The sequence below is a fragment of the Teleopsis dalmanni genome, chromosome 2 (assembly GCF_002237135.1).
Source record: "Teleopsis dalmanni isolate 2A chromosome 2, ASM223713v2, whole genome shotgun sequence".
Taxonomy (NCBI): Eukaryota; Metazoa; Arthropoda; class Insecta; order Diptera; family Diopsidae; genus Teleopsis; species Teleopsis dalmanni.
In genome coordinates this window covers 56,157,745-56,170,385 of record NC_051847.1, presented here as the reverse complement: position 1 = coordinate 56,170,385, position 12,641 = coordinate 56,157,745, and the positions used below count along the sequence as shown (strand labels likewise).

At 28.0% G+C, this 12,641-nt stretch overlaps 2 protein-coding genes across 2 annotated transcripts; one reads left to right on the top strand and one right to left on the bottom strand.

The window, feature by feature from the left end:
- The first annotated feature begins 1,618 nt into the window (after window positions 1-1,618).
- On the top strand, window positions 1,619-4,924 carry LOC119681977. The gene is made up of 3 exons (XM_038095300.1): window positions 1,619-1,878; window positions 2,062-2,380; window positions 4,771-4,924. The coding sequence occupies exons 1-3, from the start codon at window positions 1,740-1,742 to the stop codon at window positions 4,832-4,834; spliced, it is 522 nt and encodes a 173-aa protein (XP_037951228.1). The 5' UTR covers window positions 1,619-1,739; the 3' UTR covers window positions 4,835-4,924.
- Window positions 4,925-8,929: 4,005 nt separating this feature from the next.
- LOC119682491 (methyltransferase-like protein 25) lies at window positions 8,930-11,241 on the bottom strand. The gene is made up of 2 exons (XM_038095943.1): window positions 10,015-11,241; window positions 8,930-9,119 (listed from the first exon to the last, which is right to left on the bottom strand). The coding sequence occupies exons 1-2, from the start codon at window positions 11,239-11,241 to the stop codon at window positions 8,967-8,969; spliced, it is 1,380 nt and encodes a 459-aa protein (XP_037951871.1). The 3' UTR covers window positions 8,930-8,966.
- Window positions 11,242-12,641: the final 1,400 nt, after the last annotated feature.

The window sequence follows — 12,641 nt, the reverse complement described above, 5'->3', positions numbered from 1 at the left end:
AGCATTCAATAAAAAAAAACAATTAACAATATTAATAATATACAGATTGGTTAAAAAGTTTTAAAAACAAAAATGAAAAGATGTGAATTTTTTAATAAAAATAGTATTTGTATTCAAAATGGTCTCTCGTAACTTTAAACGCTTTCCACGAAGAACCAGCTTCAAATTTCTACAGAGGTTAGAGTCAGAGAGAGCCACAAATATGGAGAGTACGGTACTTAAATTAAATTTCGTCAAAACACTAGTGTGAACCCGCGCATTGTCTTAATGAAAAAATTGTTTTTCTTCTGTAAGGCGGGTTTTTTTCAACAATTTTTTTATCTAACTGGTCCAAAAGCTTGCAATAATATGGATAAATTTATATAAAAATGGTTTGATTTGCCATTATTTATATGTGCAAAATTAAAATCTTGCCTGCCACGGAACAGATTTTTTACTGTTGTACTTGGTGTGATATTATAATTACTATTCACTATATCTACAAATATGTTACTCTACAAGTTTGCTAATCGCGTGAATAGGATTACTACTACTTTCTTTATTAAGTTGATTAGCTTTTGTTCAATTAGTTTATAATTTAGGGTGAAAATAAATACTTTTTTTTCAATAGTCATTATATTTTATTGATTTTCTTGTGGTATCATACACAATCTTTGCATTTGAAACTAGTAGTAATATTGTTTTAACCGAAAAAATTTTGAACCTCTTTTATAGGAATATTATTCATAACTCTTTAATAAACTTGTTGTGTTAGGTTGTCATCTAATCGATGTGAATTATTTTCACGGAAAGTTAGGTATAAATATTAGTAATTTCACATTACTAACACTCATACGCCATGTTGTACTTAAACACGTACAAAATATTGAAGTCATTTAATGTGGAGCATAATTTAAAAAATTATAAATACCCAAAGTCATTGTCCCTTTTTTTACAACACGAAAAAAAATATATTTTTTTCACTGCATTGTAAATAACATAATTTTCAGTCGTTCCCACAAATTATAAGAGTCGTGCGAGATAATTCAGATGTAAATGTTCAAGGGGACACGTGTAAATTGCTCAATAAAGGACCGCAAATATGTAAGGAAGAAAATTTTAAAAAGTTCTTCTAATGATGTTAACATCAACAATTATAAAAATGTAAAAAATAAACAAAGTTAATTTACTTAAGCTGGAAAAAAATATTAATGAAAGTAAATTGAATAAAACGCATAAAAGCTGCGATGTCCTTCTTGTTTTTGGATTCTCTTGAACAATGAGTGACGTACTTCGTGAACCATTCTTTTAATTTAATTTATTTTTATATTTACATTTATGCTCATATATTGTATTAAAGCAATATATGTATACATATGTTATACATACGGGAACATACAGGAAAGTACTTGCAGAAACAAGCACTTAAATCCTATCATTCAAATATTCATAATGGGTCTAAAAATAAATGCGACACCACAACTGTAAAAATGCTTGAAAATGTTGTACTAAATATGCTATTAAATTTTATATATTAAATAAATATAAAATAAATTTTATGTACATTTTATTGCACACGAAACTTGGTGTGAGCATTTGTGATGTTGCACAAGCACAACATCACAAATGCTTCCTTCTTAGTTAATAAGAATATCATCTCATCGCTATCCAACAGGTTCCAGTATATTAACCTGTCAACTACTTGACAGACCGGCGCTCTACGTCAACTCTTTACCGCCTCAGAACTCAAGACCACTTCAATGACCGAAATGTATCCCACAAAGTCGCTTCACATTTGCTTTTTGTTATTGGCAACATGCACGTTGTTGGCGCATTGTGCGCTTGAATCGGCAACAGGCACAGATCAATTTTCCGATAATTCTGAAGACAAAAATGAAGGTAAGCAAGTCCTTGTGTGATTGATGTAATTTTCTGTGTACATGTATTTGTCCTTCAATAATGTTTTTTCCTTTCAAGTTTCTTTCACATGTTGCATTTTTATTACTTTTGTCATATAAAACCATTGTGTTTCTTATTATCCATATTTTATTGTATATTTAATTTGTAATTTACTTATTGTAGATGCACTCACTGTTCATAAACGTCCTTCATTCTTTGTGGGTAGTCGCTATGGCAGATCTGGAGCCTTTGCATCTTCGGCAAAAATGCGACGTTTAAATGTAGTGCCTCGTAATGACAGATTCTTCTTGGGCTCACGGTACGGCAAGCGTACAAATGAATTTGCAGCCCCTTACGAACAGAATGGCATGGATAATATTCCCGCGGGAGTAGCAACTGCAATTGGTAATAACAACTCAAATTTTGATGACAACTCAGCAGCACCGTTCATGATGTCATGCATCTACACAGGATTGAAGAATTACTATCGCTGCAATAGCATGTAAGTTCGAGGTCATAGGGGTTGAGTAATATCAAGGATTTTTGGTTATTTGTAATTTTTAAGTATTTATTAAATACATGTAGGGCAAAAAAAAATATTAGACAAAAAAAATTAAATAAATTTCTAGAAAAATTACAGTTTCTTACTTCATTGTAGTACATAATCCGTGAACAGATTTTGATTTGATTTGTTTTTAATTTTGAAACAAGTTAATTGGCTATAGCACTGAAGAGGGTATTGAAGTAGCGACATATTAAAAATTCCATTTTCTGACTTTAAATCTGTATCTATTATATTTTTCTTTTCTTAAGAAGATACTGACTTTAAATCCAACTGATGAGATAATTTAAATTAAATTAAATTATTAAATAGAAAAATTACAGTTTCTTACTTCATTGTAGTACATAACACATGAACAGATCTGGAGATCTGGGACTGGAAAGGGTTTTGAAGTAGAAACCTTTATTAAAATTTTATTTCCCGACCTTTAATCTGCATCTATTATATTTTTCTTTTTTTAAGAAAATACTGACTTTAAAACTAACGGATGAGATGAATTTTATGTTGTGCTACAATTGAAAGTAACAGTGCAATGCTGAATATTTGAATTTTTTATCTTTATAATAATATCTCTCATTATTGTCTCAAACCCGTTTATTAGACTCCTAAAAGCAACCTTTCCTCTTCGAGATTTGATATATCATTTCATTATATATAGCAGCGAAATATTGATTCTCTAATTGTTCTGTTATTAGTCTTAAAGTGATATCAGTACTATATAGTAACAGTCTTAATGCAGATTAAAATATTAATAAACAGACATATGAAACCTACAATACTATATCAAGACGCATGGGACAACACTGGTATGATACTATGTAAAAAAAAGCAGTGCATGTTTGGCAACTTGAAAATATTGTATTATAAATATAGATTTCACTTATAAATAAATTGTTTCTCTTCTGCATATAATTTAAACGAACCTTTTTCATTGTGACACTTTTTTTTACTCGCGGTCTAATATATTCGCTTAAACGCTGTTACGTTAGTTAACTTTCTTTAAGTATCATATCATGTCTCATTATATGACCCAACTATATTATGCACCAAAAAAATTGATTCGTTATGGGGTCAACTTTTATTCAACTTTTTCAGAACGAACTTAAAGCATATAACGAGGTAGGTTTGTATTTAACTATACTCATACACTCAATCAATGGTGTGAACCTTGAAATAAAAGAATATAATCTCTATTCGTCCACAAAATTAGCACTTAACTTGTATATGGTAACTTGGGTTGTACAAAAGTAAGATTAGCTCAGCTCTACCCAATTTCGCGAGTATATCAACCAGCTAAATAGCTATACCTTCTCTATTAAGGATTCGAATTTTCAAAGTGTATATTATCAAATTAGGATCATAAAACTTTTCGGGTTGAACAACATTTAGGACTCCTTATCCAATCTTACTTAATGTGCAGAAATTTATTTCATATAATAGATTTACAGCTCATAATCTTGAGGCCTGAAATAAATGAGTTGCTGCACACATTGCTTTACCACTTAGGATTGTTTTTAACTATCCAGAGTAAACCCTGTGAGGGTCGTGTGTCAACTTGAAGTAAGCAATATACTGATATAGTCTATCAGTCTGATTTTTACCAAGTTGATTACAAGAGATGCTTTATCTCGGTTGTTTAAACTCATTCCATAGTTTAAATTGCGCTAATAAAAATAGTAAAATTATTTAAAAAAATGTAGATTGGAATATAGAATAGAATAACCAAAGAAAATGAAAAGTTTAGTGTAATCAATAGAAATAATTACTGCATAAAGTAACATAGAATGGAAAGTAAGTTAAGTTGAGAAAACAATATTTTTATAAACATCCGTGTTTAATTAGCTCAACTTATATGACAGCGGATGTATTTGAGTGCCAGTTGAGCGATGATAGTGTTTACCTCTTCTATACTTGGCGGTAGCAGCAGTTGATATCATGTATATATATTAATTTAGCCTCTAAGTCTTCTGTCAGTTGACCAAAAGCAACTAAATTTTTTACAGGACATACAACTTGCAAGTTTCTGCAACATTTTTGCATTTTATGCTAAAAAAACGAATTTTCTACTTTGCAACATACTTAATATTAGTAATATTAGTATATTAATATTAGATTATTTTTTTTATATCCCTTTTTAAGTAGAATTTCTGTGCAAACTTTTTATTTTTTTCTTTTTTTTGTACTCTACTGACTCATAGTCTGTCCAACAGTATGTACTGGATTAACCAACTCATTTTAGCCTGAAGCTTGAATCTCATATTTCTATTTATAATTTAGTTCTTCTTCAAATAGCAATCATTCTTGAGCTGATTTTCAAATTTTCTTTTCAGCGAAGAACTTAATAATATTGTTAACCAGTTGACAAACAATCAAAACGATGACGAAGGCAAATAAATTTATACGGATAGATGGCGTACAAACGGTGAAATGAAAACAATATACAATAATGTCATAACCTACGAGAAATATAATTTGTAACTCTTAACTATATAAAATATATACAAATATACAAGTACATACACATATATAAAAAATAGTGCAAACTGCAATATACAAGCATAAACATACAAAATGGCAACATGGATATATGTATTATTTATAAATAGACAAACTCTGGCGTTTAATTTCAAATGGGCTGGATTGAGATTAATGTTAGAGAGATCTATGCAACTTTAGTTATTATTTGTTTGCTGTATATAGAATATTTATGTAATAACTTATTCACTATTGCATACTTTATTGTAGCTTTGTCATTCGTATCTATAAAATATAAATTTCACTAATTAATACTATAATATATACATAATAATATATATATAATAATATATATAATATATATCTTAAAACTTACAACTGTGTAACAGACATTATTATTCAAAATAAAATGGAATTGTTTAAAATGATTGTAACTGTATAAAATATTTGTAGCGAATAAGTTAATAAGTTTAAAGAATATTTTTATTTATTATAACACATATAAAAATATTTAAATAATAGGAAATGGTGTAATAAATTAAACCTCAAAGGAGACGAAATCTCATATTAATATACATTATTAAATATTGCTATAAATAATATAAAATATATACGACGCAAATAAATATTTATATAATAAATATATATATGTACTGCATACAATAAAATATGTTATATTTATATATAAAAAAATATATATACATTTATATATAATACTTTAGAGAGAGTTTGCAATAAAATGCGTTAAACAAAATATAACGAGTTTTAATTATCTTTTATTTGAGTAATAAATTAAAATTATGTTTGAAATTTAGATATATAGAAATAAATATAGATTAAGGAAATCAGATTATACTTGCATGATAGTTATACAAATAATAGAAAATATTCCTACCACATAAAAAATACGTTGTGTGTATTAAACAATATTAATTAAATGGAATTGTCACATTTTCATGTCTTCAACCTTTTAACAAGATTTTATTTCTAATAAATCTTCATTGTTAAAGTAAAGACTCATTCGCCAAAGCATCGAAATAACCCTCTATTCGAAATAAGCGATGAGGTAGTTACCGATTAATCTAATCAAATCTGGGACTACAATAGATAAGAAAGTAATTAGTCATTGTAACATGGTTTATAGTCTTAGTGAAATAGTTTTATATTATCAGTGTTATTAGGCTGCTTTTCTCAAGATTAGAATAAATCACTAATAATATACTAATTAACTTATATTTGCTTTTATTACTGAAATATAAATCCGAAATACAAAAACAATAATCTTACTAGTCAAAGTTTATGTTTGTAATAATTATGGAAGATTATGGAATTATGGAAGAGATCGACTTCGTCAACTCTGTGACGTTTTGATTCCACATGTGTACTATTGGGTTCAGATTTCATACATTTTTATATATTAGAGCAAATAATTGTTTTTTATATGCTTAAATAGCTACAAACAGAGTTTAGAATCGTCAACATAATATTGTACTCAGCGGCCAATGGTATCTGTGTGATCACGCCTGAAGCATTTGAGTTCGACTTGTAAAGTCGCAATTACATTTTTGGATTCAATGCTGGATTTGATCAACATTCGAAATTCTTTGTTTACTTTTATTTTTCATATACCAAACTAGTGTCCTTTAAACAGTTGTAACACAATAATTTGTGTTGACACTTTATCATTCGAATATTACTACTTTAAGAATGTAATATATAGAATATTCATAGAATTAGCCAAGAAATGGGCCAGGAAGGCACATTCGAAGAATTGGTCTTTATTAAAACTGATACAAAACAAAAGTCGTCGAATCGTGGACCTGTTATTAACTATCGTCTATCGTCATCGACTATGACCATCACCCTGTCAGAGCTTTTTCTTTGTTATAAAGTATTAATTCGGGCATTAGGGGAATGGTTGTTTGATAATGTTTCGTGATATACTGAATGACTAATAATATGACATACTATTTAGTAATAGAAAAGACTCTAATTATTTTGTTTGATTCTAATTTATGCACTTTCTCGTATTAAAGCACTTTAATTAGTTTCCCATTCCATTTATAATCTGTATATTGTTGTAACACCATCATCAATGTAATACAAAGTGCATAACTGCGTGGTTAGCTTTACTATATGATTATAGTTACCACATGGATATTTTTACCAAATGGTTAGGACCACCATGTGGTTAGAATGCTTTTGTTTTTGAGCTTAAAAAACGTAAAAATTTCTTAAGACATAGAAAATTAATTGGAACCACTGTCTAACAAAAAATAAAGAAAAGAATTTGAAATGTGTACAAACCTAATTCGCGTTGTATAATATTTAAGCAACAAATATAATGTATCTATCATAGAGGATACCTAAATATTACAAACAATATTATATATTAAATAATACTTTTTCTGGAAGGCACGCATTCATCAAAAATATTTTGACCACTCATTTGAAAAATTTCTGTCCTTAAATATAATATGTAATAAGGTCATATTTAAGACCCATTTATATTATATTTCTTTCTTTTATAAAGTATTATTTTAGGTATCAATCCAATGAATAATAAAATCAATATTATAATTAGGATAAAAATATTATCCAAAAACAAGATAGACCATAACATCATAACAGAGTGACTAAAATGTAAAGGAAAATACATATACCTTCTGCTCAAAAAGTGTCCGTTTTTTGTTGTTTGTTAGCTACTCCTTAAGTAATAGACCCTTTCCAAAAATTTTTTTTTTGTTATTTTGGTACACTCTTTCTTGACATATGGTACATGTCAAGTAGTTTATTTACAACAGCTGTTAATGTGAGAATTTTCAAAAAACTAGATAGACCCCCTAACATCATAACAGAGTGACTTAAATGTAAAGGAAAATACATATATATCGGGTCAATGGTTAGAAGTTCAATGAATATTATAATTAGAATAAAAATATTATCCAAAAACAAGATAGACCCCCTAACATCATAACAGAGTGACTTAAATGTAAAGGAAAATACATATATATATGGGTCAATGATTAGAAGGTCAATAAATATTATAATTAGGATAAAAATATTATCCAAAAACAAGATAGAACCCCCTAACATCATAACAGAGTGACTTAAACGTAAAGGAAAATACATATATAACTGGTCAATGGTTAGAAGTAAGGTTAGGTTCTATAAGATACCTTAAGGAAATACTAATACAATAAAAATAAGAATTTTAAATACAATATAATCTGAAGATAATTTTAAATAAATAATAAACAAACAATAAAATTATTTATTGGAAATGTATGTTTTTCAAAATTATTTACAAATTTAAGTATTATAATTGTAAAGGGAGCAAATGCTTTTATGAGTAATTACACTTGTTTTTTGTATAATGTATACACATTTTTTTTGTTTTTTGCAGAAATGACTTTAAGTAATTACACAGGCTTGTTGTATTGCAATTATAAATGCACTAAGAAATTTAATTACACTAAAGAGAAATATACAACTTCGACTGCAGCGGTTGCAAGCGTCGCGACGCACAATTTAAATGACGTTAAAACGCATAATTAATATTACACTTGTGAGCAAAATGTATTTGTTGTTGTATAAAATATATTTAAAAAGCAAAAAATAATTAATTTTTGTGAAAGATGCCACATTAAATGCCTTCCCCCGTAAATATGTCGTATTTAATTAATTTTTATTAATTGTTAACCTAATTCGTGGTTTCACGTGTTGTATGTAAATTTCCACATGCACCAACTACCTACCCATAGCTTATCCTTATTAATATTTAAAGGAAGCTTTTAAAAGGACTTACCTCTACTTTAAATGTGTTGTGTTTGTGTGAAAATTTTGTAGAGATAATTGCATTTACCAGTAAATCGTGTAAGTTTAAGCTTCAAGTGAACATGTTTTCTGCTTCATAATGCCTACACAACTTAATGAAAAGTATTTTTGACGTAAAGAAATTCATAGGGGAGGAACTTCATTTAAAGTACAAACTCCAAACATTTTTGTCAGTTTAAGGAAATTACTTTTATTTAAATTTGACCAGCATTTCTCACAATTTCTGTGCAATTAAGACGTAGCAGCGAGGCGATAACTTCTCATTAAAAATCTTCTCGTAACGTACGTTAATTTTTAAGCCCTGCTCTGCAGCTTCTTCCTCTAGGTAACATAAACGGTCATAGAGCACGATATTCTCACAAAGTTTCTAAAAAAAAAAATAAATTAAATAAAAAATAATTTAAAGTAAGTTAAAGTTTAAAATATCATAAATAATAGAAATACAAAAATATTTATTAAAATTATTTTCGAAAACTGACAAGCTTACCAACACCGCGTTATCGAATCTCAGAATGATTACAGGCTCCCCGGAAAGGTGTGCAGATCTGAGGTAAGTTATTGCTTAGTCTGATGAAGTGATAAACAATAATCCAGTCAAGGCGTAGAGAAGAGTTATGAAGAAACCTATCAGTTAATAGAGAGTAAAAGTGCTCAAGTGCACTGACTGAACTAGCCTCAATATCATAATATAATAAATCTTTTTTTTTAAACAGAGTAGATGTAAGTATAGATGTTAATACAAAACAGTATTACCAAATTACAAAACAAAAGTTCTAATGGTATCTTCTACTTGTATTTTTTAAATTATTCATTGCGGATACTTTATTTATATATTATTTTGTGACCAAACAATTTTAATGAAGTGTTTTTTCAGGCTAATTTGTCAAACCTTTTTGTTGTTATTAAAAAATAAAAATAAAAAAAAACACAAAGAAAACCCAATTTAATTTTACCATAACTTTTTATTTACTTGATTTTTCGAGTAAATAAAAAAGTAAAAAAGTAAATAAAATTTTTAGAATAGTCATTTCTAATACCTGAAGCAACTCATCATCATAAACAAACATATTGTTCTATTAATAATTATATGTGATTATTTAATAACCATTATTTAATAATAATTTATGTAAAGGATATTAAAATTTTCGCAAAATCAAATCAAAATATTTTTTACACAAGATTTGTTTATTAAATAAGAGTATATAATTCAATCTTGTAACCAATTATCTGGTAAATAATAAATATATAAAGAGTTTTCTCACCTGTAATGTTGTTTGAAGACATGTAAGACCTTCGGCTAATTTATGACCGTTTGGATACTTTTCAATAATTTCATTAAATTTATGTTCATGAGTGTGGTTCCATTCAAGCGACTTATTTGTTTCCTTAAGCTGTACCACGAAATTCTTTGTAAAATCATTAAACTTATAATTATCATTATGTTTATTCTTTTTCTTCAGTTTTATAATTTTTTCCGATCCATCAGGATTGAGTATAGCTTCTGCTACGGCTCTTTCGAACATTTCAATAGCATGTACAGAATGCTCCAGCTCAGTACATTGTCTCCATCTCTCTCCAGTTTGTTGACATGCTAAACGTAAGAATGGTCTATTCAAAATTTGTGAAAATCTTGTGTTCATTTTAACCTCAGATTTAAGTGTTTTACTAAGAGGAAAATTTGTAAATGTTGTAGACGTATTCATTTGCATTTTATGGTAACAACACGGCATTATAATTAAACTTTTAACTTCGCTCATTTGTAAAAAAAGTTTAATAGATGTTATAGTAAGATCTCCACATGCATGTAAACCAATAATTGCCATTTTTATCGGTTCTACCAGCTCATTTCTCCGAATTATTTCTTGTGTTTCCATTTCTATAAAATTTTTAGATTCACATGTTATAGTCTCTTGTTTATAGCTGATCGTATCTAATGTATTAAACATAAACTCCAACTGTCGCTTTTTCGCCTCATCTACACGACAATTATCGGACTCCAATCCCAGCATATGAATATCCTTTTTTAAGACGCTCACAATTTCACTTAAATAACCTAAGCCTGACCCAAAATCAATAATTATACGATAATCATCACATAAGGTAGTTATTAAATGTCCTAGTCTTAATATTTCATGTTGTTTCTTTAAATTGACTTTACGAAATTTAGTTTTTATATGTGCAAATGTTATATCTGGATAACATGGATTTGAAAAACTTTCTTCTGGAATGAGTCTTTTAAGACGTTTACGAAAATTTTGTATGCTTTCTTGTTCTATCGCTGGACTTGTGTGATGAACAAATGGAAAAATGTTTAAATCATTAGTATTTATATGTAGAAAATATTTCACAAATTCTTTTGGAAATATTTCCAATATTCCGTCTTTTATAAAGCAAGTGTTAGCACTTTCGTAAATCCATGAATATTCGGAAAGAAATTCTAATGAGCTTTTGAAGTATGCTTGGGGGCTTGTATATGTCGCAGGCAACATTATAACTAAAATAATATAAACAATTTATAAAATATATATATCGTTATATATTAATGTAATATAAATGTTCACAATCACTTTAAATAGATAAAATCAAGTATTTCGGTAATAACAGATCTAGTAAATCTGATCTACACTAAAACATTTTATGATTTTCAAACAATCATTGTTGAAAATACAATCCAAAACAAAAATTATTTACAATAGCACAATAACATTAATTTAAATTATTTAATTTGATTTCTTTTTACAGTACTCGAAATAGACAATAGTAAGATCAATTCAAGTCTTACAATAGTCGAAACATTTAATATCATTGAACAAAATAAAACGACATACTACAAATATAGTTGATATTTTGTGCGATGAGGATATCGGTAAACATAAGGATAACAGATGAGGATAAAAATACGAAATTCACTAACACAGATTAAAACCGAATCATCACATTGATCGTGAATTGAATCTCAACTTTTTTTAGTGAAGGACGATTCTCTATCACTTCAGACTATTTTAAAAACGATATTAATTTAAGAATACTTAGCAAATACCAAACGATTATATTATTACGTTTTTTTTGTGCTGACACACATAGTCCATAAACATCCCAATATATCCCTACAATTATATGTAATAAAAGTTTCCAGTTTACTAAATCAGATTATTACCTGAATCGTGAATAGAAATCTTAACTTTTTCTAGGTAGAAACTCAGTTCTCCTCTTTCACCTTAGACTATATTGAAAACAATAATAATTTAAGAATATTTAACAAATAGAATATTTATTTAATTACGACTCTTATGTGCCAACATAGATTAAGAATAATTTATGCAAATTATTACTTTTGTTTGATTATATTAAATAATTAAAACTTAAACAGCTCATGTCATCATTTTTTAATCTTTACTATCTACACACATTTTAACAGTTCAATAACATATTTTCGTTCTAATATTTATCAGTACAGCTATTTTTTTACATAATTTCTTAAAAATATATTTATTATATAACAATTTTTAGCGAAAAAAAATTATACTATAGTTTTCCATTTCAAATTTGTTTCAGTTTCCAATGCCTTATTTTCCGGTCCCAATAAGCATTTACCATAGTATGCTGGCTCAGCCTTGAAATATCTTTCAGCGACATCTTTCAATTCCTTGAGTGTTACTGACAACATTCGGTTACGATACTTAAGGAACATTTCTTGGGACACACCATACAAGAAAAAGTCGATGCCCACATTTCCAGGTGCCACTGGCGCATCTAATTGCTGTAATACTCCTAATTTCGCTTCAAATAATGCCTGTTCGGTTACTTGCTCATTATGCTCCTGCAACCATTTATACGTATTATCAAATGCTTCAAGAGTCTTAGTGGAATTTGGATCACGGTAGCTAAA

Excerpts from the sequence above, each read along its gene's own strand:
- LOC119681977 (XM_038095300.1), top strand. The coding sequence starts at position 1,740 with ATGACCGAAATGTATCCCACAAAGTCGCTTCACATTTGCTTTTTGTTA. Across the intron at positions 1,879-2,061 it reads TTCTGAAGACAAAAATGAAG|ATGCACTCACTGTTCATAAA; the intron begins GTAAGCAAGTCC and ends TACTTATTGTAG. Across the intron at positions 2,381-4,770 it reads TACTATCGCTGCAATAGCAT|CGAAGAACTTAATAATATTG; the intron begins GTAAGTTCGAGG and ends TTTTCTTTTCAG.
- LOC119682491 (XM_038095943.1), bottom strand. The coding sequence starts at position 11,241 with ATGTTGCCTGCGACATATACAAGCCCCCAAGCATACTTCAAAAGCTCA. Across the intron at positions 9,120-10,014 it reads GTCTTCAAACAACATTACAG|AAACTTTGTGAGAATATCGT; the intron begins GTGAGAAAACTC and ends TTTTTTTTTTAG.